Raw genomic sequence first — 23,683 nt, forward strand, 5'->3', positions numbered from 1 at the left:
TCTCTCCCACTCAGTAGGAAAACACAAACTACAAAAGAGTAGACGCTCTCCATAAAGAGGCGACATCTTAAGGATCCCCCTCCTCCGCTTGAATCTCAGGTTCGCTATCGTGTAGTTGAAAACACATTATCACATGTGAATGAAGTTAACACACACATCGACCTGCGGTGTTTCTTTGTGTCAGTGCGATGCTTGACTGAACACTCCCTTTTCACTCAGACAGATTGTATGAAGGCGGTGGAATAATTTGTTATCGACTCACCGAGGCTCTGAAATTGAGATCAAAAATCTGCAAACCCCCCAAAGATTAACATCTGTATCTTACAAAGATGGCTAATGTCACACGGTTGACAACTATCATTATGTCCTGGTTACTTTTGAAAGTATTTAATGATCAAAAGGCTGCATTTTACCTTTTCTTGGGAGCTAATTGATAGACTGAGACCTTGATGTTTGAATGCAGCGTATCAAGCAGACGCTGTGACTTTCAGCGTGTGTGTAAATAAATAAATCATAAAGTTTGTTTTTCTCCCAAGTCAAAAGAAACCTTTTCTTTGTCTTTGTGTTTAGCGCCTTTTGCATCGACATGAGGCTAAAACCCTGAAGACTACAACGTTTAGGAAAGCTCCTAAATAGCGGCTCTGAAGCTAGGTTTGAGCTTTGTCATCACGCTTGAAGAATTTCCTTTTAATGTACTGTAATGTGAAATTCAGTGGGGACAAGTTTAATTGAGTTTTACACAAACCAGTTGGGAGTAGCGCTGGAAGGTAGGTGATGTTGAGGTTTTTAATCTCTGGCTCCGGAGAGGCTTGTTGACGAAGTGGTTCTTTCTCTTTGTGGAGAAAAAAAGAGGAAGCCTAAGAAATGATACATCCATGGATAAAACCAATTGGCAACCCTCAAAGGGACGGGGGGTGATAAGGCAAATCCAGCACTTGTAGAGAAATAAAAGAATCCAACTGTTCATTAAAACGGGAAACAAAACAGGCGATTGAGAAGGAAGGCAGACTGCTCAGTGGAGGAGTGAGTGAAACAGACAAACAGAGCCAGAGATATCAGAGGAAAGGATTGGAAAATAATCAAGGATTTGTGAGGAGAATTAATAAGGAAGATAGGCACAAATAAGCATTTTTTCTGAGTCTGTACAAAATTAGGAGGGATGGACTACAATTATCAAACAGGGGAAATGGCATAAGCTACATAGACACCTAATTATAAAGGATAACCTAGATATGAAGGTTGCTGTCTTTTTATTTTACACACTTTGACTATGAGGCAGTAGGGTCTTTTGTGCTCAGTAAACCAGATATTTATTGGATAAAGACTATTCAGGGACTGTTTAATATAGTATTATTCTCTTATTCTTTACCAGCCGTCTACATTCTGTTATTAGTAAATCCATTTAGAAAAGGAATGATTTTAACTTCAAATAAAGGATTTAATCAAGCACTGGAACAATATTTTAACCCAAGGAAGGCCAGATGGTTTTCTGGGTCTAAGATAAAGCCAACAAACAATCACATGAACAAGAATAAATATATTTACAATTATTATTCCTTTGTATCGTTCAGAAAGTGTAACAACACTAGTTTGTGCAGAAAGGGTGGCTCTAAAAGTCACTGAAGGAACTTTTATAATAATATTTCATTGTACCATTTAAATTAGCTGAAAACTGACTAGTTTGGCCTTTCTAGTGTTGAATTCAGGAGCAAACCATTGACACAGATTTTAGCTTAAGGCACGTTGTGAAATGGTCCCTGCTTGTCTTTAGACTTAGGTCTCTTCCCAGACAATGTGCTGGGTATCTCATACACAGGACAGGCGGATGTTTGTGTGAAGTTGGACTGTTTATTTCTGACAGTAATAGGTGAATTACTGGAGCCTGGAGGTTAGTTGACTGTATCACCTGATCCAGCTCTTGGTAATGAGGTTTGAAGTCACAGACTTAAGGTGATACAAACAAAGGGGTAATGAAAGACTCAAGAGGAGAGGTTGAAGGAAAAGCAGGGCGGGGGGGCGTGGGTTAAAGAAACTGTCAGTGAAATAATCAGCACTTGTATGATCGGCCACTGAGACATTCCATAGGTGTTTTGTGTGAAAGAGAGCCATTCATCAACATATCAATAAAAATATGGAATAGATTATTATTGTGTTTGCTTACCATGGGCCCCCATCGTAAATAATGGGTCTGCTGCTGCTGCCTGTATTAATTATAATTAGAATGCTGATAATGTGTATGCTCTTTTATTACCGGAGCTGAATCAATTTTACAGTCTTATTCAGCCCCACAAGGTCACACAAAGTTGCCAGGGTGAGAGATGGCTCATTGTAGAGCCTCTCTGCAATCAGGGCTGCGAGAAGAAGGGTAGAGAAAGAGCCAAAGCGGTCAGATAGATGTCTCAGCATCTTCACATAGCAACTACCATGAACTTTTTACTTCGGTGTAGCAAATTCAGGACAGGTAGAGAAAAAGACTCCGCCTTAAATATGGTAGGACAAAGAGTAATATTAGAATTCATTTTGAGTCAAGTTTCTGGCCACGGAATGAAGTGTTCTCTTTTTAGCATTTGTTTTTCGGTATATTTGGGTCTTTAGCTTACTAGCTGCTCCATTATGTTCATAAGCTAGTCATTTTCTGATGGGCATGTTGCCTAAATGTTTTTTTCGTTTTTTGAAAACAGGCAGGTACTCCTGAAAATGGTGCCGTAAGAGCAGAATCTGTAGGGCCGTACAACAAAAACTATGAGCTAAAAGGGACTAGGTGATTATTCTCTGTTGGGTAACCCCTTTCACATTACACAAAGTTAAATGTTAGATTATGAATATAAAAATATTGATTAAAATCTGTTTGGTGACATTTCTGCATTTCATATTTCTGCTAAAGAAAGATTTACGCCTGTTATAGCAATTTTAGTATTACTTATTTCTCAGCTCGTTACTTTCATTAACCCCAGCTAAGCGATTCTGGCATGTGTTGTCAAAGTGGCCCCCATGTAAAACCACATGACAGATTACAAAGCGGCGCTGGCAAAATGCTTTTTCACCACTACGGTTCTTGGTGGGTTTGGTTTGCATTTGTTAACAGTTCACAGGAGAGAGTGTGTTTTGGCAAAATGTTGAATCTCAACTTAGTCTAAATTCATAAGGCACCCCACTGGCTTGTTCCTCTGTTTCCCCCTTCCTCATGAGGTAGACTGTCAGATGGCCTGACAACAATGGATCTCACCAGCCTATCAGCCGGCTCCTACCTTTATAGCTCGCTGCGTGGCTTTAAAGACTGGATTTAGCATGGCTGGGCAAGGTTCAAACCAACAAACCATGCCACAGATATTTTATAAATCTACATATCTGTTCGCCCAATTTTCACATTTGGAATACATTGTGTTCAAGTTGCCACACATTAAATTGGTCTCCTTCCATTACGAGTCCAAGACCACGGTGGTGTGTTTCTAATGTGTCTTCTCAGTGAGTCACCTGTTAGAACAAATAAGCTCATAATCTTAACAATAAACATGATCATCCTAATTAATGTTATGCATACACAGGGATTTGTACAATTAGAGACGCATATTGATATCCATAGGATGCTGTGTTTCTAAATAGCTAGATATGTTGGTATTAAAAGAAAGACACATATTTGTATATATGCATTTTGTGAATACTCTGCTATCAGTGAACAAACATTTTACATATTTCATTTGCAATTGCCTCCTTTTGCCCGTTAATAATTGGGTGTGCATTTCCTTTCTAGGGTAAGTTGTTGTATTTTTTTGCCTGTGAATGTTAAAATGACCTTGTGTTCCCCTGTGAATGTGTGCATCTGTCATGAAATTATACATTCCATCAGCCCTCATTGAACTGGGCATTGACTCTGTGCTGCAGACTCAGGCTCTAGCAGTGAATCTTGATTATGGATTCTGTGATATTGTAAATGACTTGAGATTCCTCTGAATGTTTCGGATTAATCGGTTTTTGCAGATGTGGTTCGCTTTTTGGTGGGCGCCATCTTGAACAGTTGCTCATTTCCATTCCTCCATCACATTCTGCATACAAAGCAGATTTCCTGATAGGTAATCCTTGTAAGGTTTTTAGAAGACAGGTTATTAGAGGATTGAGGGCTCTGTGTGTGTGTGTGTGTGTGTCTGAGGGAAATTATGTACATTCTTTAACTTGGTGACAATGAGCTGTGTCTCAAGGCAGGAGACATAGTAACTATTTCCTTTCACTTCTCACCTAACAACATCCCACCCCCTTAAAAATGAGCACACTCCAGGTACACAGACACACACACAGTCCCCACCTGCTCCCCCTTCTCCCTCTCCACCACCGCCACCCAGAATTCTTTGAAATGCCTGAGGCTAAAAAGCTGGTTACTCTCCCCTGGCTTGCAGCTCACAGCTCCAGATTATTCCTGAATGCCAGAGCTGGTCTGCCCCCATCATCTTGCAAACCCAGCACCCACCCCCCACCACCCAACCCTGTCTTAAACCTGGCTCTACCTGTCACCTGTCAGACGCACCCCACCTTTAAGTGGCCAGTTATTTTCCATTGGTTTTAGATGTCTTTCATATCATGGCTCATTAAAGCGCAGCACAGTAGGCAGCATATTTACATAGGCTACTGGGGAGGTTTTAATTTGCGTCGGTACAGAGCATGACCGGAACTGAAGAGTGCAGCGCCAAAATGACTTTTTCACATGACACCCCCCCCTTCTACCGCCACCCTCCCCTTTCTCATCCATTCCCATATGAAAACATGTAGCTGGGCGTAATTGCTTGAACGGGGCACAAAGACGGAGACAGAGCCGTCACCGAGGGGACTGAGGTTTCTCCCAAGCGACAGACCGGGAGGCCAATCAAAGCTAGCAATGAGCTGTGGTCTGTGGTTGTGATCATTCTACTGAATATATACCATTAGTCTCTTCAGAAAATCCCAACTCTTTCAGCCACTGTGGAACTCCTTTTTACTCACTTTGTCTGGCTACTATACTCATGACTCAGTCCAGAATCAGACTATCCTGCCATCTGCAGCTCCACTTTCATCCCAGTAATGGCTGCGTTTATGTTTATTTAGTTAATTAGTGGATATTTTTCACTTTCAAATTGATACTTTAATCATTGCAGCCGGGCTCAAGGTGAGTTTTAAATGTATTTAAAGCTGCAAAGAGTTCATTTTCGTCATTATATTTTTGGATCCTATTTTTGCAGTTTGTCTTTCAACAGTTTACAGACTAAATAAGCCTTTTATGAATCTATTTCCTGTGCTATACTTCCAAATAAGGCTACAATGTAATGTAATGCTGTGTTTGTACGGTAACTATGAAAGAGATGGTTTCTTTTTTTTTTTTGGAGGGTTAGGGGGAAGGCCATTCTGTTAAATTATTTACATGACAAGATAGTCAAGCTGCCAACTTCTGCAATTCTATCTCACACTGCGTATAGCAGAGGAATAACGTAATTTCCCTCTGACAAGATTTTCAACAGAGATTTCCCCAAAACAGCAGACCTTTCCCAGTTCGCTGCAGAGACTCCCGTATCAGTAGGAGATACCACTATCAGTCTCCAGTTCAAGATTCTATTCAAAAAGACAAGGAGGGATAGAGGCTAATATTGTCATAAGATGCTCTGTGTCACTCCCAAAATACATGGAGCACTGGGAGATTCAGCAGTTGCAGAGTCCGCTCCTCAAACATTTGCTCTCCTCCCACATCTCTCTAAGGACCCAGCGCTACAAACTGGCTCCTGCAGATGCACTCCAAATAGCAGGCTGTTCATCATGCATTGTCATAGAAACATTCCCCCCCAACAATCCCCCTCTCTTCCCCACGTCCACCGATGCTCCTGCTGGCCCTACATCCCAGTGCTGCGATCCGATATCAATCAACAGCAATGAGGCTGGCTGGCTCCGGCTTCTTCATCATCCCAAACAACGCTGCGTTGCCCCTGCCCAGGTGCCACACCCAGGCAAAGATGGCCGGGATGCCATGCGGGACGGACGGAAGGACAGACAGGCAGGCAGGCAAGACACGTGGCCATGTGATTTCAGTGTAATTTTGGAAAGCATATTGTCTAATTTTGCCATCTGTCCGGGAGGGAGCGATGGCAGCATGGAGCTCATTTGCCGTCTGCTTGCTTTATTGCGGCTATACAGAACAAGTTTTTGGAGCAGGATGCAGGCCCGGGTGTGCAGCCCACTGGAGCTGAGAGGCGTGTCGATACAGGCACCATGTTCTCACCACTCCATCATGGGCTACTGTGTATCTGACATCCAGAGACACATGCAGAATACCTCAAAATGAAACCTAGTTTGCTTGAGTCATAAATGTAACAGTAAAGAAGTTAAAAATGCAGACCGAGAGCAAACTCTTGAACGTCGACTGTCCTTAAGTTTCTGAGGACAAGTTGGAGAAATGTTTCACACTCTATGACTGTTTTGAGTTGTCTGTCATACCAACAGGCCATAATGAATTTGGTCCAGTTTGCGGCGAATGGTCATATAGACACACACACATACACACACGCGCGCGCGCATGCATCGCTGTCACACATTGTGGATCACGTCTGGTTCAGCTGCTCCTTGGCTCTGACATTAATACAGAGCAGATTGGTGGAGATCTGCAGCCCTTGTTGTTTGATCTTTCCTCCTCTTGCCACATTTCCTGGCACTGCCCCCCTGCCACACCGCGTGGCGCAGGCAGGACTGGCATGGCCTCAACGTGCCTGCCAGGTTTGTTCTCTGTCTTCTTCCCCTTCCAACTTATTCCCTTATGCCCGCTCCATGGATTCAGTTCTGCAAATTACAAGAGCTCCCCTACCCCCAGCGACAGCCCGTATTCAAGAGACCTTCAATCTACCAGTTTGTCTTCTTCAGAAAGGAGTGATGCTACCTCGGCCTGCAACGTGTCACTCGGTTGCTTTTTTACATGATAATTGTCCTCTGCACCAAATTAGGTTATTGTCCTCATTCTCCTTTCCAAGTTCAGCTAAAAGATTCTCCTCTGAAAATATCTTTTTGGAATAAATTGTTCCAAGACATATTAGAAGTATTAAGTTGTATGGCTTTGACTAAACATTAGATACAGACCAAGCTTCACCTGGGAACAAAAGACAATCCTTAGCCAACAGTAGCCGCAGACTCAATTTGAACAAACACTGTATTCTCTTATCAAGACCCCATCCCCTCCCATGTTCTATTTACTCAGGACTGTCATTTGGCCCGTAATGCTTTGAGTCTCACTAGAGAAATTGTTTAAAATGTCACAATCGAATGTATGAATTAAAAGCAAATACATCTTAGAGGTAAAGGCGGCATCAGTGCCTCCTGTGTCATCTGAAGTATTTGTTCAAAGAATAATGTCTGTGAGAGCCACACAATAGTGTCTTTTCTCTCCATTCCTCCCGAGGTTGTGATCAGGATGGGCGGGAAAAAAGCACAAGCTAATTTGGTAATAACATTGCCTCATGATGTCGGCACCCAATTTGCACGGTCTATCTGCCATTTTACAACAATCTGCCTTCCCTTTTATGAATCAGCATCAGATCTCAGCCTTATCTTCCCCCTTTTTTGCGTTAACCACTTCATTTGTGACTAATGGCACACGCGCGATCGTTATCGTTCTAATTTATTCCAAGTTTAAGATGAAGGGCTGGATAAGGTGCGAGAGACAATAAGTTGAAAAAGCCAGTGTGATGCCTCAGTTAATGAGGCACATCGTTTTTTTTTTTTTTTTTGCGCCGCCGCCGGGGTCAAAAGCAGAACGCATGCTGATTGAGAGTGAAGGGAGGAAAACTGAGATGGCAATTCAGCAAAAGAGGGAGCAGAGAGGGAGGGTGAACCAGGGTTTTCTTCAGTGAAAATCAGCCTTTGAAGGAGATATAAGATCATCAGAGCTTTGAAATAGAAGCTCAGCTGGAGATGAGGGTTAGCTAATGCCTTCATGGGAGACACTGACTCTACATGGATATTGCTGATGTCTAAACTCAGGTAGCTGCACATTCAAATGGACAGTAGTGACTCAGAACTATGTCACCGTTCAGAGTGAGCCGCCAAATTGAAACCCCGAGTCTCTCAAGCATCTCAAATTGGACCTTTTGAACATTTGTATTTTACTATATATTTTTTATTTGTTCAAGCAGCATAATGTCTTGTTAAGTGGCTTAGCGACTTTTTAGTAGTTTGCAGCTTTAATATTTTGAACACACATAGATAAATGATTATTGTGTATTGTGGTCATTTGTGTATTTATAGTTTGCCTGAATATCTCTATATATCTATGCATTAAGGTCTCCATATTTAAAAGGACATTTTAAATGAAGGCAGCCCAAAGATACATATCTAATGATGAACACCATTCATTGGTTTGGCTATCCATGAGAAGAATGAAAAAGCTGCTCTCAGGAGTGAACATAGTGTTTCCTAATGTGAAATACGCTGGATCGGTTTGTCTCCCAGGCCTCCTGGGCAACATATGGAGCCCTCCAAGTTAGTGTTCAACTTCCCAACGGCTGTTGTGAAAACTGCTGCACTAACTGCGGCCCTCAGAGAGCTAATTAGAAGCCCTTGTGCATAAACCTTGCTTTGGAAGTTGCTGTAGGCTGCACCAGCCCAACCAAGGCAGGATCTGTGCTGCCTGCAAGATAATAAACAAAATTTGCATATAATGTCAACGTTTGGCATCCTTCAGCGATGGCCTAGACACTCCAGTGGCAGGCTTTTGAAACGCATCGATCAAAAAAGTTTGGGCAAAAAGTCTCATCATTTACAGCCTTTTGTATGTGCGAGAGATGTTTGGATTCATTCAAGGGTTTTTCTATTAGAATTCTGGATGCCTAAATCCTCACTAATTATCACTCCCACCCTCCAGTGGTTTAAACTTGTGATTTGTAACAGATAAAAATCCCCACATAAGGGATTCCTACAATACATATTTAGCTGTGGAGTAATTAAGCTGTATTAGACTTCATTCATACCTGCCAGAGTGTAATACTGCGCTGTTACACAGTGACGCTTTCAATTAATGAAAACGTCTAAACCAGCGCACATCTGGGATCACTATGCAAGGTCTAGCTCGACTGTATTTATCATGCGCTGTAAGCCAACACAATTACACAGGCCTAACATAGTAATTGCTACGTAGCAGCTCTTACAATGGTAGAAATGGAATTACCTTGACAGAAAGCGTTAGTAGGTCTAGAGGGAAATGGAGGAAGAGGAGGAAAGGAGGGGAAAAAAAGAGAAAAGGCGCAACCTTTTCCCAAACTGTAAATCATGCTTCACTTTTAAGAGGTGGGAAAATAAATAATGTCTGAAAGTGCAATGATTTCAGTGATTTAGGGGAGCTTTTGAGAAGCGTATTACTAGAGGTGACAGCTTGTGGGAGATAGGCAGGTTGTGTTAAGAGGGAAGGATAAGAGGCTATGACATTATGTCTGCAGGGTTAAGGTGTCAGAGTCAAAGCGTGGACCACTATTACTGGATCAATACTTCTCAGTTTTGCACTTATCTCTGGCCCGATGGTTAGCAGCAGCTTCTCTGGATATACACAGACTAAATGCCACTACTGAGAGGGGGGCTGCATACCTGCTCCATTTTCTACAACTGGAGAGGAGTATTGTAACAGGAAATGATAAATATTTGAGCTTTTGTGCAGGAAATGTTCAATTCTCCACTGGTTTGAAATGGATTCCTGGGCTCAGTGAAGGCTGAAAATCTACCAGTACTATATTTTATTAGACAGTTCTTTTAATTTCAGATATCTGTCAAAACAAATAAATATAATGTATATGTATATAGTTTTTGTTTTATTATTGTAAATTTGGATTTGTCTTGTACTGCTGCTGATATGTCTCCTTAAGGAAAGTGAAGTCCATCCTTTATGGTTCAGGTATAAAAAAGTTGTACTCATGTCATGTCCGCTCTCGCACAGGAAAAAGAAACATTGTCACAGCCAGAAACAAGGAAAAGTGTGTACTTTCAAGTCTTTCATTAAACTTCTGAAGCTTCTGAGTTAATCCTTGCTGTACGCAGAACAAAAACTCAGCATTCAACAATTTAAAAAAGCTGAGAGAGAGAGAGAGAGAGACAGAGAGAGAGAGAGAACGGAAGAGAGACAGAGAAAGAGACAGAGATGAGGAGGAAAGGGGGGCGGGGGGGCTGGCCTGATCGCTACATATTCATATTCCTATGCAGGCGTTATCACTTAAAAGGCTTTCTAATTACAACAACAAGACAAAAACTCCTTGGATTCCTTCCAGACCCGCTAAATGATAAAATAAGCTTGCACTCTCTCTCCTTCTTAATCTCTGCAAAGCACCTTGGAGCCTCATCTCCCAAATACAGGCGAATGAATGTGAAAATGCCATTTAGAGATGCAGGTGTGACATTTGATAAGAAACTTCTGGATTAAATATGTTCTGCTAATGAGGAACCCAGCTACCCCATCAGGGCAAACTATTGGTGGGATTGTGTGCGCGCTGATAACATTCCACACGCAAACATCCAAATTCATTATTAATAAACAGCCGCAGTCTCTCTATCACACAGAAAGTCTGGATCCTTCAGTGGAGAGACAGGGATGTTGCGTCTCATTAGGAGAGGCTAAGGAAAAGAAGGGGGAGGTACGGGCTGTGTAGGGGTGTATGTGGCAGTGTAGGGGTATCAACTGTTTTCATATTTAGCTGTTTGGGGCTTTTTTTTTTGGGAGCGGGGGGGAGACAATTTCAAAGGGTATGTTAATGGTGCATTGAATGTTGGAACAAAAGGGTTGAAAGTTTCAGGGGATCTGGCAGTGAATGTAATTCTCTGGCTATAGCTAATACGGAATAGAGGGGATAGCGGGCTAAGCCATTGGTGCGGTAGACTGGGAAGTCCCTGGCCCCAGCTTGACATTTATAACGATTTGGAGAAGATTAAAGCTGCATTACTGCTGTAGTCCATAATGTGGCTCTGTAATGAGGTGTGAGTGCATTACCGTCCTGTGGAAGTTAGCAGCTGTTTCAGACCTTTAAAGGAAAGACACAGAGAGAGCGGTTTCAAAGAACACCGATACTTGACTGTACTGTGGTCATCTGCGGTGAAAGACTGTGAGGCTGGGAGCCAGAGCGAGAAAGGACTCCAGAGGCCTGCCAGTGGAAGCTGAGGCTGCCACCGTTGAAGACTTGTCAGTCTAAACCAGCTTAGTTCAGCCAGCCAGCAAAGTGTCTCAGACTGACAGGCAGCACTTTGTTATTCGGACCAGTAACTGGAGGTCTATGTCTGCCACCTGGAAATATTTTATATTCAAATAAAAATTAGAAATGGAATGTGTTATTTCAGGCACAGCATATAGCAGTGCACTTTTTTTAAGCTGCATACAAACTCACAGGGGAAAAAACAGCTTTAGGAATACTGCCAGCCCTCTGTTTTGACAATTATTATTTTTGGCTTGGTGTTTTTTTGTTTTTTTTACAGTACATAGTGAAAACGACAGTGGTGCCAATTCTAAAGCCAGCCACGGAAAAATGAATATTCTAAAAGGTGTTAAAAAATGCATGCGTTATCTGCAAAAATAAAAACACAGGTAATTTTGTGTTAGCGTGTGCAAATGAAGGTTGCAGGTGTCGTCCGTCCATTTAAACGCTCTTTATGATGTTAATTAGTTGTTAGCGTAATTTTCCAGCCTCCGCTATCAAGCGTGAGAAGTTCAGAGACCTGCTGTTAACTGAGAGTCAATGCCATGGCACCGTTTCAAGAGCTCCCAAACAGGACGGCCAGTGATAACGAACAGGTGATGGGGCCTGATGCCTATGGCAGCAGGATATTGCAAAGACAATTGAAATCGTAGGGAGAAATGAATCTTCTGGACAGCATATCAAATGTTAAAACAACACACATTGCATGCAATTTGCTTATGCAGGAGGGTGATAAAGTGTGCTTATTTAAAAGATAAACAAAGGGGGGATCTAGTGCAGTAAATTGTGCATGTGTGTTTATTCCCTATGAGTAACGCCAGAGGTTTATAGTCCCAGGCACAGGCAGCCGTACTTTATGGCTCCTCTGTTTGTGTGATAGGAGTATTTATGATACTGGAATTTATGTTGTACTGTATTCACACTGTCTGCGTGCTAGTGGTGGTCTGTATTTAATGTACTTAAGTAGATTTGGTGTTTGTCTTGTGTTTGAGTGAATGCCTTTGAGTGATGTCAGTTTTAGCAAGAGGTCAGATTCATTATCCCCGCCGCGCTTCTCACAGGAATCTGGCCTCCCAAGGTTAAATTCAGCATTCCAAGTTTTCCTCGAGGAATGAAAGCCGTTCGAATAGAGAGGAGTTTCATCTCCTCAGCCCCTGCTTCAGCTAATCTTCACCCCTCGCAATAACATTTCCACTCGGGTTCCTCCGACTCCAGACATATTTGCTCTCCCTTGCTGCCTGTGTCCTGTTAAGATTTAAACAGCAAACATAAAATGTGGAAGATAACCTGCGAAAAGCTTTGGAGAGACTTGACTCCGAACATTATTTTAAAGACCAGATCTGAGAGCTCCTGCACAGCAGTCGGGAGCGATTATCTGCTGTGATCCCTCTCCGATGCACCAAAGTCATTCATCTGCCGATCCTCCACCCCCCGCACACACACACGCAGCCCTATGCAAAGGCAGACCCCTAATCATGTCGACACCGTGTGTCAGTGCCGTGGATGAGCAAGGCCTAGAGATGAGAACGGCTCTGTAAACATGGGCAGGCAGCAGGGAGCTTCCCTCTCCCCCCATGCTGCTCCGAATAAGCAAACGGGAAGATTTAGGGATTTTGCCGGGGCCCAACTTTGTAGTATCGGCTCAGGGTCTTTTTCGACGTTTTCCGGGGTGCTGCCTATGGGATATTGTTCTTAGCTTATGAAGTGCCGCCCGCGCGTTATAAGCTGTGTGTCTTTTGTCAATAGTATTACAATTTTGGAGCTGAATCTTTTTCTCCTCTCTGCCTCTTTGGATTTAACTCTTCAGTATCTGCTGTGGCCCACATATTGTCTACATATTCTGTCACTGACCTTTGCTGTTGACCTCTAACATTCCAATAAACCAGCAGGATCTTTATGAGGAACTCTTTTTCTCCTGCTGCAGCCATTTTGTCATTTGACCTCTATATTCATTGAAGTCAACTTTTTTTTTCCAGCACTGTCGATTATGAACTATCATGACAGACTAGTAAATCTAGTGTGCATCAACTGGGTGCATTCCATAAACAGGCTAATACAATTGGCTGTATCAAATGGGATGTATATTAACAACAGTCAACTGTGCTCTCTCCGCTGTCAGGATTCTATTATGGAGCATGCTCCCGCCCCTTGTTTTGATACAGCGGTAATTTAAAGACCGATCTTAATTGACTTATTTTTTCCGCATGTCTGTCGGAGCTTGTGCATGCACTGCAATAAGAGTCTTGTTTCTTTATTGGGCCACACACAATGTACTGAGTTCAATTTTACCATTCATAATGAATGCAGCCTCGCCATTCAAATGCAGCCATAAGCACACAGCAGATAAGAATTTAATTAAATGTAGATTAAAACCAAACAGGAAAACACACTGGCTGATAATTTTTTATCACGTCCCCTGGTCATATTTTTTTCCCTCATACTTTCGACTTGTTCTTCCTTGGGCTACATCTTTTCAGCTTGCCAAAAGTGGCAAAACACCTCACACATCTCACCGTGGCGCCGTGAGATTGTGTAAAATGCAAAACGAGGGGCGGTCACACGATTAATCAGAATCCTCGTGTCTGGGGAGGATGGAGGCTGGCGGAGGATTGAGGGAGGGGGTGTACAGGGGTGCAAGGAAGGAATTAGTTGCTTCATCCCAAATTTGCATCATATTCCAAAGGACAATCCCAGCACTGTAGGCAAGGGGAAACATATCTCGCTCTCTGCAGGAACAATTAAATATTTTCTACAATGCTGAATAAATGTCACCTTCAGTATCAAATTGTCCATACTTGCTAAACATGGTGTTACAGTGAGTGCCTCGAAAGCATGCCTGAGCAGAGGGAAACCTCTATTTTAGATGTGGACCACAGCCTAAGCTAACATACTGTAACACACATTTAGAAGCTGTTCACCTCAGGCACTAATAGACTGTTGAACTCCACTGGGGATACTAGTAAGCAAGGGACAACTGCAGCCTTGTCAAGCATTTCCCACTATTGAAATATTACACCCGGATGCTCAGTTACATATTAAACACTTTTTTTAAATGTTTGAAACACTGCAAGAATGTTCCCCTATATTGTATTTATTTATTATAAAAAACTGCCCGAAAGGCCTTCTAAAATATCAGACATTCAGCTCTGGTGTAAATGCTCAAGTATTTTGGTGAAATTTCTTTTTTTTTTCCTGAAGAAATACATTAATTTACCACCATCTGGTGTACTTATCATGTAGCATATTTCACTTGCATCCAGCTTTTCTAACCGTTTCAGACAGCTGTTGGCTTAGACATTTACCTGAATGACTTGAAAGACAAATTCTGCTCTTCAAATGACAGTTTTTTTAATCAGAGGAGATGGTCTCATCTTCAGCATGCATACACATGGTTCTCAACGATGTGCTCAGAGTGGAAAACTCAAAATTTGCATGATTGTAAATTACAATTTGGAAAGATTGTGTTACTGTAAAATTAGAAGTGCTGCAGTTGCATAAACAGAAAGGTTAGATTAGGTTAAACATGGTCTTGGTAACGTGGCAGTGGACTTTAGCACTTGTGCCATTCCCAGCCACCTCCACAGCGGCTGACACCGCCGTGCCGCTGCCTGCCTGCCTGGCTGTGCCCGTGCCCGCCTGCCCACCGCGCTGGTGCTGCATCTCAGTTCCACTCTATTACCCTCACGCAGGCGATTGGCCTTTTCTGTGGGGAAAAGAGCAATTTCCTGTCGCAGTCTGTTTGATCAAGTGCTAAACCCTTGTGATCAATAGAGAGACAGATGTCGGCTCCAGATGGCCGCGTGGTGATACCTGGGGCAGCGCAGGGGCTTGCCAGGACGACAGAATGGCAATGAGCAAGGGCAGCGGCTGTGCTCCCGATGTACCAGCCACCGAGACACAATGTGACAAACGCAATTAGGCCTTTTAGCTGCAGATTATTTATTTCTCTTGCAAACCGACAGAAAATTTAATTAGCACATACTTTAAGCAATATGTAGAATTACAGGGGTGCAGAGACAGAGGGCATGCTGGGATGTTGCACCGGTGACTAGTTTATATGCATGTGTCACAGTGTGTGTCAGTGTGTGTTTGTGGTGAGAGTGTGAGAGTGTCTGTGAGTGTTTATTTTTTTCTGTGTATTGCTGTGCTGTGAACACCAAATCAGCATGCTCGTAAATAAGGCACAGAAACACTTTGCAAAAGAGAAATATGTATGTTTTAAGGCACAAATCAATAAGTATTCATTTAGAAAGACACATAGCATCATAAATTCCATTCCTCATGACCAGATCAATAATGTTGAATTTCAAAATGGATGACAGGTGCATCTTCCTGGCTCTCTGTCCTTCTGGAAAGGAAAAAAATAACTGCCAGCACCAGAAGGCCAAAATAGACCTTTCCAAAGAGGAGAGACAGAGGAGGAGAGAGGCTCCCATTTTTTAAACGGCAAGCATTTGCATTAGGGCTGGCATCCACCATACACCCCCACATACACACACACACACACACACACACACACACACACATACACCCACACACTTAAAAACACACAGACACACAGAATGGCCAGCCAGCCCATGTGGCGTAGGGCCGGAGCCATGTTGGAGGAACCACTGAGGCGCGTGGCAATGGCGCACTGCTCTCCCAGGAAAAACCAAGCTCACCGGCGTTGGCCCTCCGCCGTTCACCTGCTCCCGCCGAGGCATGATGGGTAGGGGGACATGGGCCATGAGGCCGCAGCTGGAGGGGAGGGAGGGGTAGAATTTGCTGCGGTGCTCACCACAGCGGCGCCCTGTCACGAGGGGTCTTCTGGTCCCATTAGCAGGGCTTGGTCAGGACGGGCCCCCGACCAGCCTGCCGCCACAGCAGGGGCCACAGTAAACACATGTCGACCGGCCACAACCAGGACACAGGCAGCACTACCCGCAGAGAAGGATAGCTAATAGAGTGCTCAATGGGACAAACCTGTCCAAATAAAGAATAAAGCAGAGCGGAGCTGAGAGGAGAGGAGCCAGTCAGAGCTCTCCTTTAATAGTCTACTCCACTTTACTGTGGACAGGGAGGAGCTGACTGCGTGTGTGGCAGCTAATGAGGAAGAACAGCTTTGTGCTATAGGAATTTGTGGCTGGTATTGTCTCAGACTGACAGCACACATGCAATATAGAAACTGTAAATGATCTCAATAGCCATTTGCTGTTTACAGTAGAACATTTTATTTGTTTGGAAAAAAATAAAAATGTCAAAAAGAAATTATTTAGAGACAGTATTTTTTGTCCATCTTAAAATAGTTTAAATATAAAAATTAAAGTAAAACATGGAATATTTAGAATGTTAAATATGTCACCATTTAATATGTTTCACTAATAAATAAATTTGTATGAGAAATTGAAATCTAAATATCCTTCCTCTGTCGTTAAACTTTAATAGAGCAAAAATAGCTGCTAATTCACATTTCTATTTTTTCCCCCCTCAAAATTATTACAACACTATTACCAGGCAAACATTCCTCTGCCAGTATCTATCTCACTGTATTGAAAAAGCTGCATGAGTCTCTAGAGACTAGCCAAACATTGTGTAATTTCAAAGTGAGACGTTTATTTTTTCTCAGTAAAACATTTGCTGAATCACATGATCGGGATTTTTTTTTTCCAACTGTTTTTGTGATGTTCAAACAATGCTTAAATATGTGTTTAACGACACTGTTCAGTGTGCTGTGCAGCTTTTATGTCTTTGTTGCCTGTGAATGTATACTATTGAGAGAGCGGCGTGTATGAGGCTCCCCTGGGAGGACTTTTTAATTTGTGGATTCTGACCCATGTGCCATTTGCTTGAGGGCATCCATGAGCTCTCGGTACTGGCTATATCTGCAAAAACACTTGATGCTAAAATTAGTCTGGACGCTGTAGTGCAAAAGTAGGGAAATCTGGGGCTTTTTGGTGTCGGGCAAGACAAGACAAGTCAGGGCTCTTTCAACACATATTTACTGAACAGTATTAATTTCCATGGAAAATAGGTGATTGTTTTTTCCTGCTATAATTTCAAGATTTTAGAAGTAAAATTTTAAATGTGTTAAAAAGTGACAAAAGCATTCTGGCATGCTTGATTACTGTCATTACAGAAATGCGGCAGCAACAGACAAAAGATTATTAAACATAAAAACATCACAGAACATTTTAGTTCCACGTTTAGGCTTACACAATGTAATTTTCAGTCAAAAATAAGGTCAGAAGAATGCCTTTTGATCCAAATACATTTCTCACAAGAGTAAGATCTTTGGCACCTACCTGCAAAGATGTATAGGCAGACTGGCGTCTACGCTGCTCTGCCATGTCTGAGGTGTCTGCATCATCGCAGCAACAACATCCACCAGCAGCTTCTGCATGAGAAGAGTGCCTCCTAGTGGCCAAGACAAAACATGAGAAGGAGGAGGTGGAAGAGAGTGAAGGAGAGATAGAGAAGGAGAGAGTCAATCTGTGTCAGTGCCTTAGTGAAATAATAGTAGAGTCAGCTAATTCTAGTTTAGTGTACCGTCAATAATAGTAAGCTTGTTTTGACCCTGTGAATGATGTTCCCAATCGGGTCTAACTCAGCGTTTTCCTTTCTGCGGCCTGCTCGGGGCTGGGGATTGTGACGGCCGGGTTGACAGCCATGAGTCATCCTAATGTGTTCAACTCTGATGATCCAGAAACATCCAAATATTTACCAGTATTCATGAGGAGCATTTGTTTAGTGTTTGCTGCAGCACCGTCTGCTGTCAGGTGCAGATACAGATATTATTCATCCCTGAGTTGTGATAAATATTTTCACAAGATCCAGGGAAGTTGACTGGGAAGTTGTTTTGTGTGTGGCACTGTCATTTACTCCTCCTATGATAAAGCACTGTTAAAGAAAGAAGTGGTGGTTAACAACATGCAGCTACTTGATATTCGTAGGTGCGAGGAGCTTGTTCCCATTTGACCAGGAGGGGCTGGAGCTGATTTGAAGACAAGGAGAGTAGAGGTCTTTAATTACAACCCTCTCTCTGGCTTCAGGCACCGCTAGCCTCTCTTCACAATTAAGAACGGCTGTTAGCGCAGAGCCAATAGACAGTGACGAGAACTTTAAGGGGCAGAGTCACCAAACCAAAGGAAAGAAAGAACAAATCAGGCTTCACAAAGGAAAATTTGACTAACACATTAAACATGACAAAAAAGATTCGAAACCTTTGCTCTTTAAAATGTATACCGTGGTCACCAAGCATGCACTATATGAGTGCGGAACTTTTTATCATCCTCTCCCATTTCTTAAAGTGCACCGTGATGCTTTATTATACATGACCCCATGATGCATGCAGGTAATGCCAATGGGCCACTGTTAGTTTTCCCAGGAGCCCCATTCAACCCCTCCCATAATACGTGGCTGTGGTGCAGTGGGACTGTACCCCAGTGCTGTAATGGCCTCTGCAACGGTAATGTGTTTGGACAGATGGGAGAGGCAAGTGCTGATGTGCTTAACTACGCATTTTACAGCTAAACTATTAAAGAGTTGTGCTGTTTACACACCAACATTTGAATACCTGTCTTCAGGCCAGTTTAATTATCCGGGCCCTTCTGTTATTTCTGCTGCTTTGTTGTCTCTCAGCTTTTGCACGAGGCATGAGAGATTTGTTTGCGGCTTCATTAAGATATGGTGGTGGTAGCCGTTTGCAGGGAGCAAAAGGAAAAAAATGTATTCCTGCTCAAGTATCTCATACTCTATTCTCCCTGCCTTCCCCATACATATACAGATACTGTACACATCCATTTTCTTATAAAGTCATTTAAAGTGAGAAAATTAAAAAATGCCCTGTGATGCCTGCACTTTGAAATCTCTCGGGGCTTTAGGCAAAGGGGAGGGGACACACGCCCTGAGTCCCTGCGATTCATCCTGAGACATTTGATTAGTTTATAAGTACTTATAGGGGGGAAAGGGTTTGCATTATAATATTGTTTCATGAATTCCTTCATATGTTCATCTTCAACTGCATGTTCAAATAAAACATTAATCAAAGGGAAGAGAGGGAAGAGGGCATTTAGCCAGCAGAGCCATAGTCTCAGGGCCTCAGTGAGCTGGTGGATATGGTATTGAGAGACTGTAGGAAGCAGTGGTTTTTAATTATCTGGACTACGTACAGGATGCCGTTTTTGATTGTTTTAATGAGGCAGCTGGCCTATTGTCTCCGCTTAATTCCTCCATTGTTTTTAGAATATGTCATAGTTCTTTATTCTTTTATCAGGTGCTCTGCAGGAGGATTTAGACAATAGCCTTCATTCCAACTGCATTGGCCACTGCACAAAGGCAGCTCACTGCAGACAGTTAGCAGGCAAACAAGTGCAAATCACAAGCTGCACTTTTCCCAGCCTTTTCCCCCAGTTTCACGACTTACGGGTTTGGTCTTTCGCTCAAACTGTTGCCCCCCCCCCCCCCGACCCACTCCCCTCCACACTTCCTCATTCATGTGGATCATGCCATTGTCATAGGTGGCTCACCTGTGTTTCTATGATTTTAAATCACCTGTCATTAAAAGACTGTCAGAGGGAAACAGCCATGACTTTCGACAGAGCTCCTTCATGGGATATTGATTTTGTCTGTAGCCACCTGATGCCTCTGTACTGACTATTTTCTATGCCTTGCATCTCCATATGTGCATGAAAATGACATGTTCCTGCACAGTAGTTTGTATGCATTACATACATGCACTGCAGGCGTGCATGTGCACTTGCATTTGATTGTGTGCAAACTTATGGCTGCACAGGTAATCAGAAATACTGATATGAAGATACAGAGCTAGGATCATGATGCATTTCAGAAACAAAAATACAGGAAATTGCAGTAAAAATGTCACAGATCTGAGAAACAGCTCTGATTTCTAATTCCGATGACAATGTAAGTGCAGTTTAAACCATAATCCTGCAGCCAGAGCACATGTATCTTTCTACCTTGTCTTGGTTGAGTGACTGTAACAAGTATTGCCTCAGTGTTTTGGTAGCTCAGTAAAACTAGGACATGCAGTCCTGAAACTCACTTCCAGCATTCTCACACACAACAGATGGATCTGTAGCATTCTTGGCTGAAGGGATGCAATCTGAGCGCATATTCCGCTGTCAAAATGCAGTAAAACATTTTCATCAGACTGTACAAAATCTACTTCATTTCAGCTGAGGAGAGCATACAGTATATTTGATTTGGATTGATCCAAAAAAACACTGATTTGTATCTCAGCATCAGGGCCTGGTTCATAATTCTCTTTGTAAACTGAGCGCGTCTGAACTAAAAGATCCATTCAGAGGAGAGAAACTTTTGTGGCTATGACTGCGATATATATTCCCCGCCATTGTCAGTGGCAGTTTGTATCTACCTTGATGGTAACTTGGGCAGACAGTGGAGAGGAGTTTTGTTATTTTAATTAGGAGATAAAAATTCAAAGGGCCTCTCCAGGCAGTGTGTGGTATGACAGAATCAAAACGATGAAGTGGAGCGGCCTGAAGTGTGTGTCTCGTCACAGCAGATTGGCCGACAGATAGGCACTGCTCTTTAAAGTGGCGCTGACATGCACGCGCAGCCACATACCCACACTCATGGGGAGGAGGCCTGCACACAAATGGGACTTTGAAAGATAGCATATTTTAATACTATTTCACTCCTTTGACACATTTGTGCTCGTCTAATTTTCAGTGCCTCACCAGCAGATAGGAAGGGCTAGAAAGGTTTTAATCAAAACAGCGATGTGAAATCTGAAATATTCAATTTTGCATTGAAATAATGGGGCAATTCATTCTAGAAACCTAACAATGATTTATACATAATGCTTGGCATAGTGTAAGGTCATGGTGGATCTGTTTCCATCCCCTAGTTTTTCAATTTCCAATAAATCCACAGAAAAGTGGATTGTTTTCAAACAGAGCCTTACTCAAGCACCTTCACCGTGTCTACAGGGCGATTTTGAACCTGGTGATTCATAGGTTTTGTGTAAACATGAGTAATCAGTGTTCGGCGTGTGTGGGGGCTTTTCTAGCTGCGTCCCCCCTGCCTTCACACCTCTCCTCGGGACTCTCTTTATTCCACATCAGCCAGGGCTCAAATCACATGTCCCCTCTCAGCCTGACACTCCGTCGGTATGTTTGCACATCTTTGAAAGCTAACAGCGTGCTTTAATTAATTGTCCAGCTTTCCTCAGAAACAATGTCCTAATTCTGCCATTTAGCAGGCACATATCATAGTTTGTTGTTATCTCCTCAGCCAGATTTCTGTAAATAGTCATATTAAAAACTTTAATCTCTTCAATGGAAAATGAAGTGCAGCTGAAAAGCCTGTCATGTGCTGAGATAAATATTATCTAAGCTAAAACCTTCACTCTCTCCCTCTACCCCCCCTGTCTTCCTCCTGCCCCCTCCCCCTTTCTCTGACTTAATGAATATGTTCAGAAGATTTCAGAGGAATGCTTAATCCCAAAACACAACAATCTAATAATGTGGAGGACCTGTCTCAATGTTCCAGCTGACAACAGCACTGTAGGCTACAGTTTACCACAGCTGAGGTTTGCCTTGTTTCTGGATAGGAGCGCCAGTAGCCTAGAAAGACATTTGAGTGACAGTAAAAAGAAAGAAAACACCTTTTAAAAGGTTTGTTTACAAATCATACTTTCTCATGCACCTTTAGTTGTATAGTTTTGTTTTATTTGACCAGGTTTTTAGATATCTGTTTCTGAGATTCTCCAACCAAAAACAACAAAGGCGAATGGAATTTCATTTTTAGTGCTCATAGAATTGAAAATTGCTGAGAAAATTGACCTCATTGTGAACAGTTTTTATCAGAACAGAAAAAGTAGTGCTTATGAAAACTGTTGATGGCATCCTCTGTCAATTATCCAGAGTAATGTGGGCACTGATTTTGGATTTTGGCTGCTGAAAGTGTAATTTCTCAATTTTCAACAAACGAAATTCAATTCACCTTTGTTGTTTCAGGGTGGCAGCAAAAGTGAGAAAATTGTTTTTTTTTTTTTATACTGGTGTACTGACCATTTGGTACTATTGGAAGCCTTTCTCAATTACAGGGAAGATATAGTTTCAAACAGTTTTATACTTTTGAACAATGCATCAATTACACACTGTTACTCTTTGAGATGTTGTACACAAATGTAATTTCTTATGTTGCATAATGACTTGACATGATAAGTCCAGACTTACTCACGTGTACACGCAGCAAAACTTTCTCTTGTCTCGGAATAAGTATTTAAATGTCTCCTGTATCTCTGTTTTGTCCAGGTGGCCAGCTGTGGTGCACCACCACCAAGAACATGATGGAGGGCGAGGAGCTGGTGGCGTTTGCGGTGGACTTTGACTCACGTCTGCAGGCAATGAACCACATGTCTCTGAGTGAGGGCATGTACCCAGCCAGGCTGCTGGACAGCATCCAGCTGCTGCCGCAGCAGGCCGCAATGGCTTCCATCCTGCCCACTGCCATCGTCAACAGTGAGTGCCCGCGCACCAACACGAGTGCACGTACACAGAGCTGGAACGAGACGTGCCTTTGTTTAGACATGCACAATCACACACGCGTGCTCTTGTTCTCTCTCTCTCACTCGCGCGCGCGCACACACACACACACACACACACACACACCAGTCCACAGCCTGCACTCAGTCACCTGCTTAACAAGGAGCGTCGTCTCCGCCGGGCGTAGATTAACCCAGATGAGTCTCTGCACTGGAGATAAGAGCCATCGACCTTCAAGTTTTGGGTTCACATAAACACACTGAGACTCAAACTAACGTGTTAATTGCGAAATACACGCCTCATGCAAATAGTGTGTTTGTTTACTTAGCGAGGGCTATCTGGGTTCAGCTCAACAGGGAGGCTTCTGTAAGCAGATGGTCCAGTGTTCTTGTTTGCCCTTGAGAAAGGGCACCAACCCAGTGGTAGCAACACAGCGATATGCAGCAGCTGAGGATTTGGTCGAAAAGCCTTTTAACACAGGCTTTGAGAGTCAAAACTGTAGAAGAAGAGGAATATGTTTGTATGCATGTGTGCAAGCTCTTTATCTTTATACTTGTGAAAAAAAATATGTAAGTAGTGTATGCTGATACCATGTCCCCTTTGTCCCCTTCCGTGTCCCTCCAGAGGACATCTTCCCCTGCAAGGCATGTGGAATCTGGTTTCGGAGCGAAAGGAACCTGCAGGCCCATCTGATGTACTATTGCAGTGGGCGACAGAGGGAGCCAGAGACGGTTTTGGAGGAAAACGACACTGGTCCCCATCAGACCCCCAGTATCTGCCCCTTCCCACAGTGCAACAAGAGCTTCTCCGGAGCCAGGGCCCTGGAAATGCACCTGAGCACCTCACACAGTGGTGAGTGACAATGCCATGAATCAAAGAGGTTTTGGTAGATTAGAAACTAGATTTTTACCACAAAAGAAATATATATATATATATATATATATATAAACAGCTTGAAGATGGCTACTTTCAGTCCCCTTTTATTAAAGAAAGAGGGGTCCT

At 42.8% G+C, this 23,683-nt stretch overlaps 2 protein-coding genes across 3 annotated transcripts in view; one reads left to right on the forward strand and one right to left on the reverse strand.

Moving 5' to 3' along the window:
• The window catches only part of zfpm2a (zinc finger protein, FOG family member 2a), a 115,221-nt gene that overhangs the window by 87,661 nt on the left and 3,877 nt on the right, over nt 1-23,683 (forward strand). For both annotated transcript variants that reach the window (XM_046044909.1, XM_046044910.1), the window contains 2 exons: nt 22,451-22,657; nt 23,306-23,533. In XM_046044909.1, the coding sequence (XP_045900865.1) occupies nt 22,451-22,657; nt 23,306-23,533 (435 nt within the window). The remainder of the gene's footprint in view (nt 1-22,450; nt 22,658-23,305; nt 23,534-23,683) is intronic.
• Nucleotides 15,367-23,683, reverse strand: part of si:dkey-122a22.2 — a 33,176-nt gene continuing 24,859 nt past the window's right edge. Inside the window, exons 12-13 of the transcript XR_006824432.1 lie at nt 17,453-17,564; nt 15,367-16,133 (exon numbers count right to left, since the gene is read on the reverse strand). The gene's annotated coding sequence lies outside the window, so the exon portion shown is untranslated. The remainder of the gene's footprint in view (nt 16,134-17,452; nt 17,565-23,683) is intronic.

Source organism: Micropterus dolomieu, linkage group LG03 (assembly GCF_021292245.1).
Source record: "Micropterus dolomieu isolate WLL.071019.BEF.003 ecotype Adirondacks linkage group LG03, ASM2129224v1, whole genome shotgun sequence".
NCBI lineage: Eukaryota > Metazoa > Chordata > Actinopteri > Centrarchiformes > Centrarchidae > Micropterus > Micropterus dolomieu.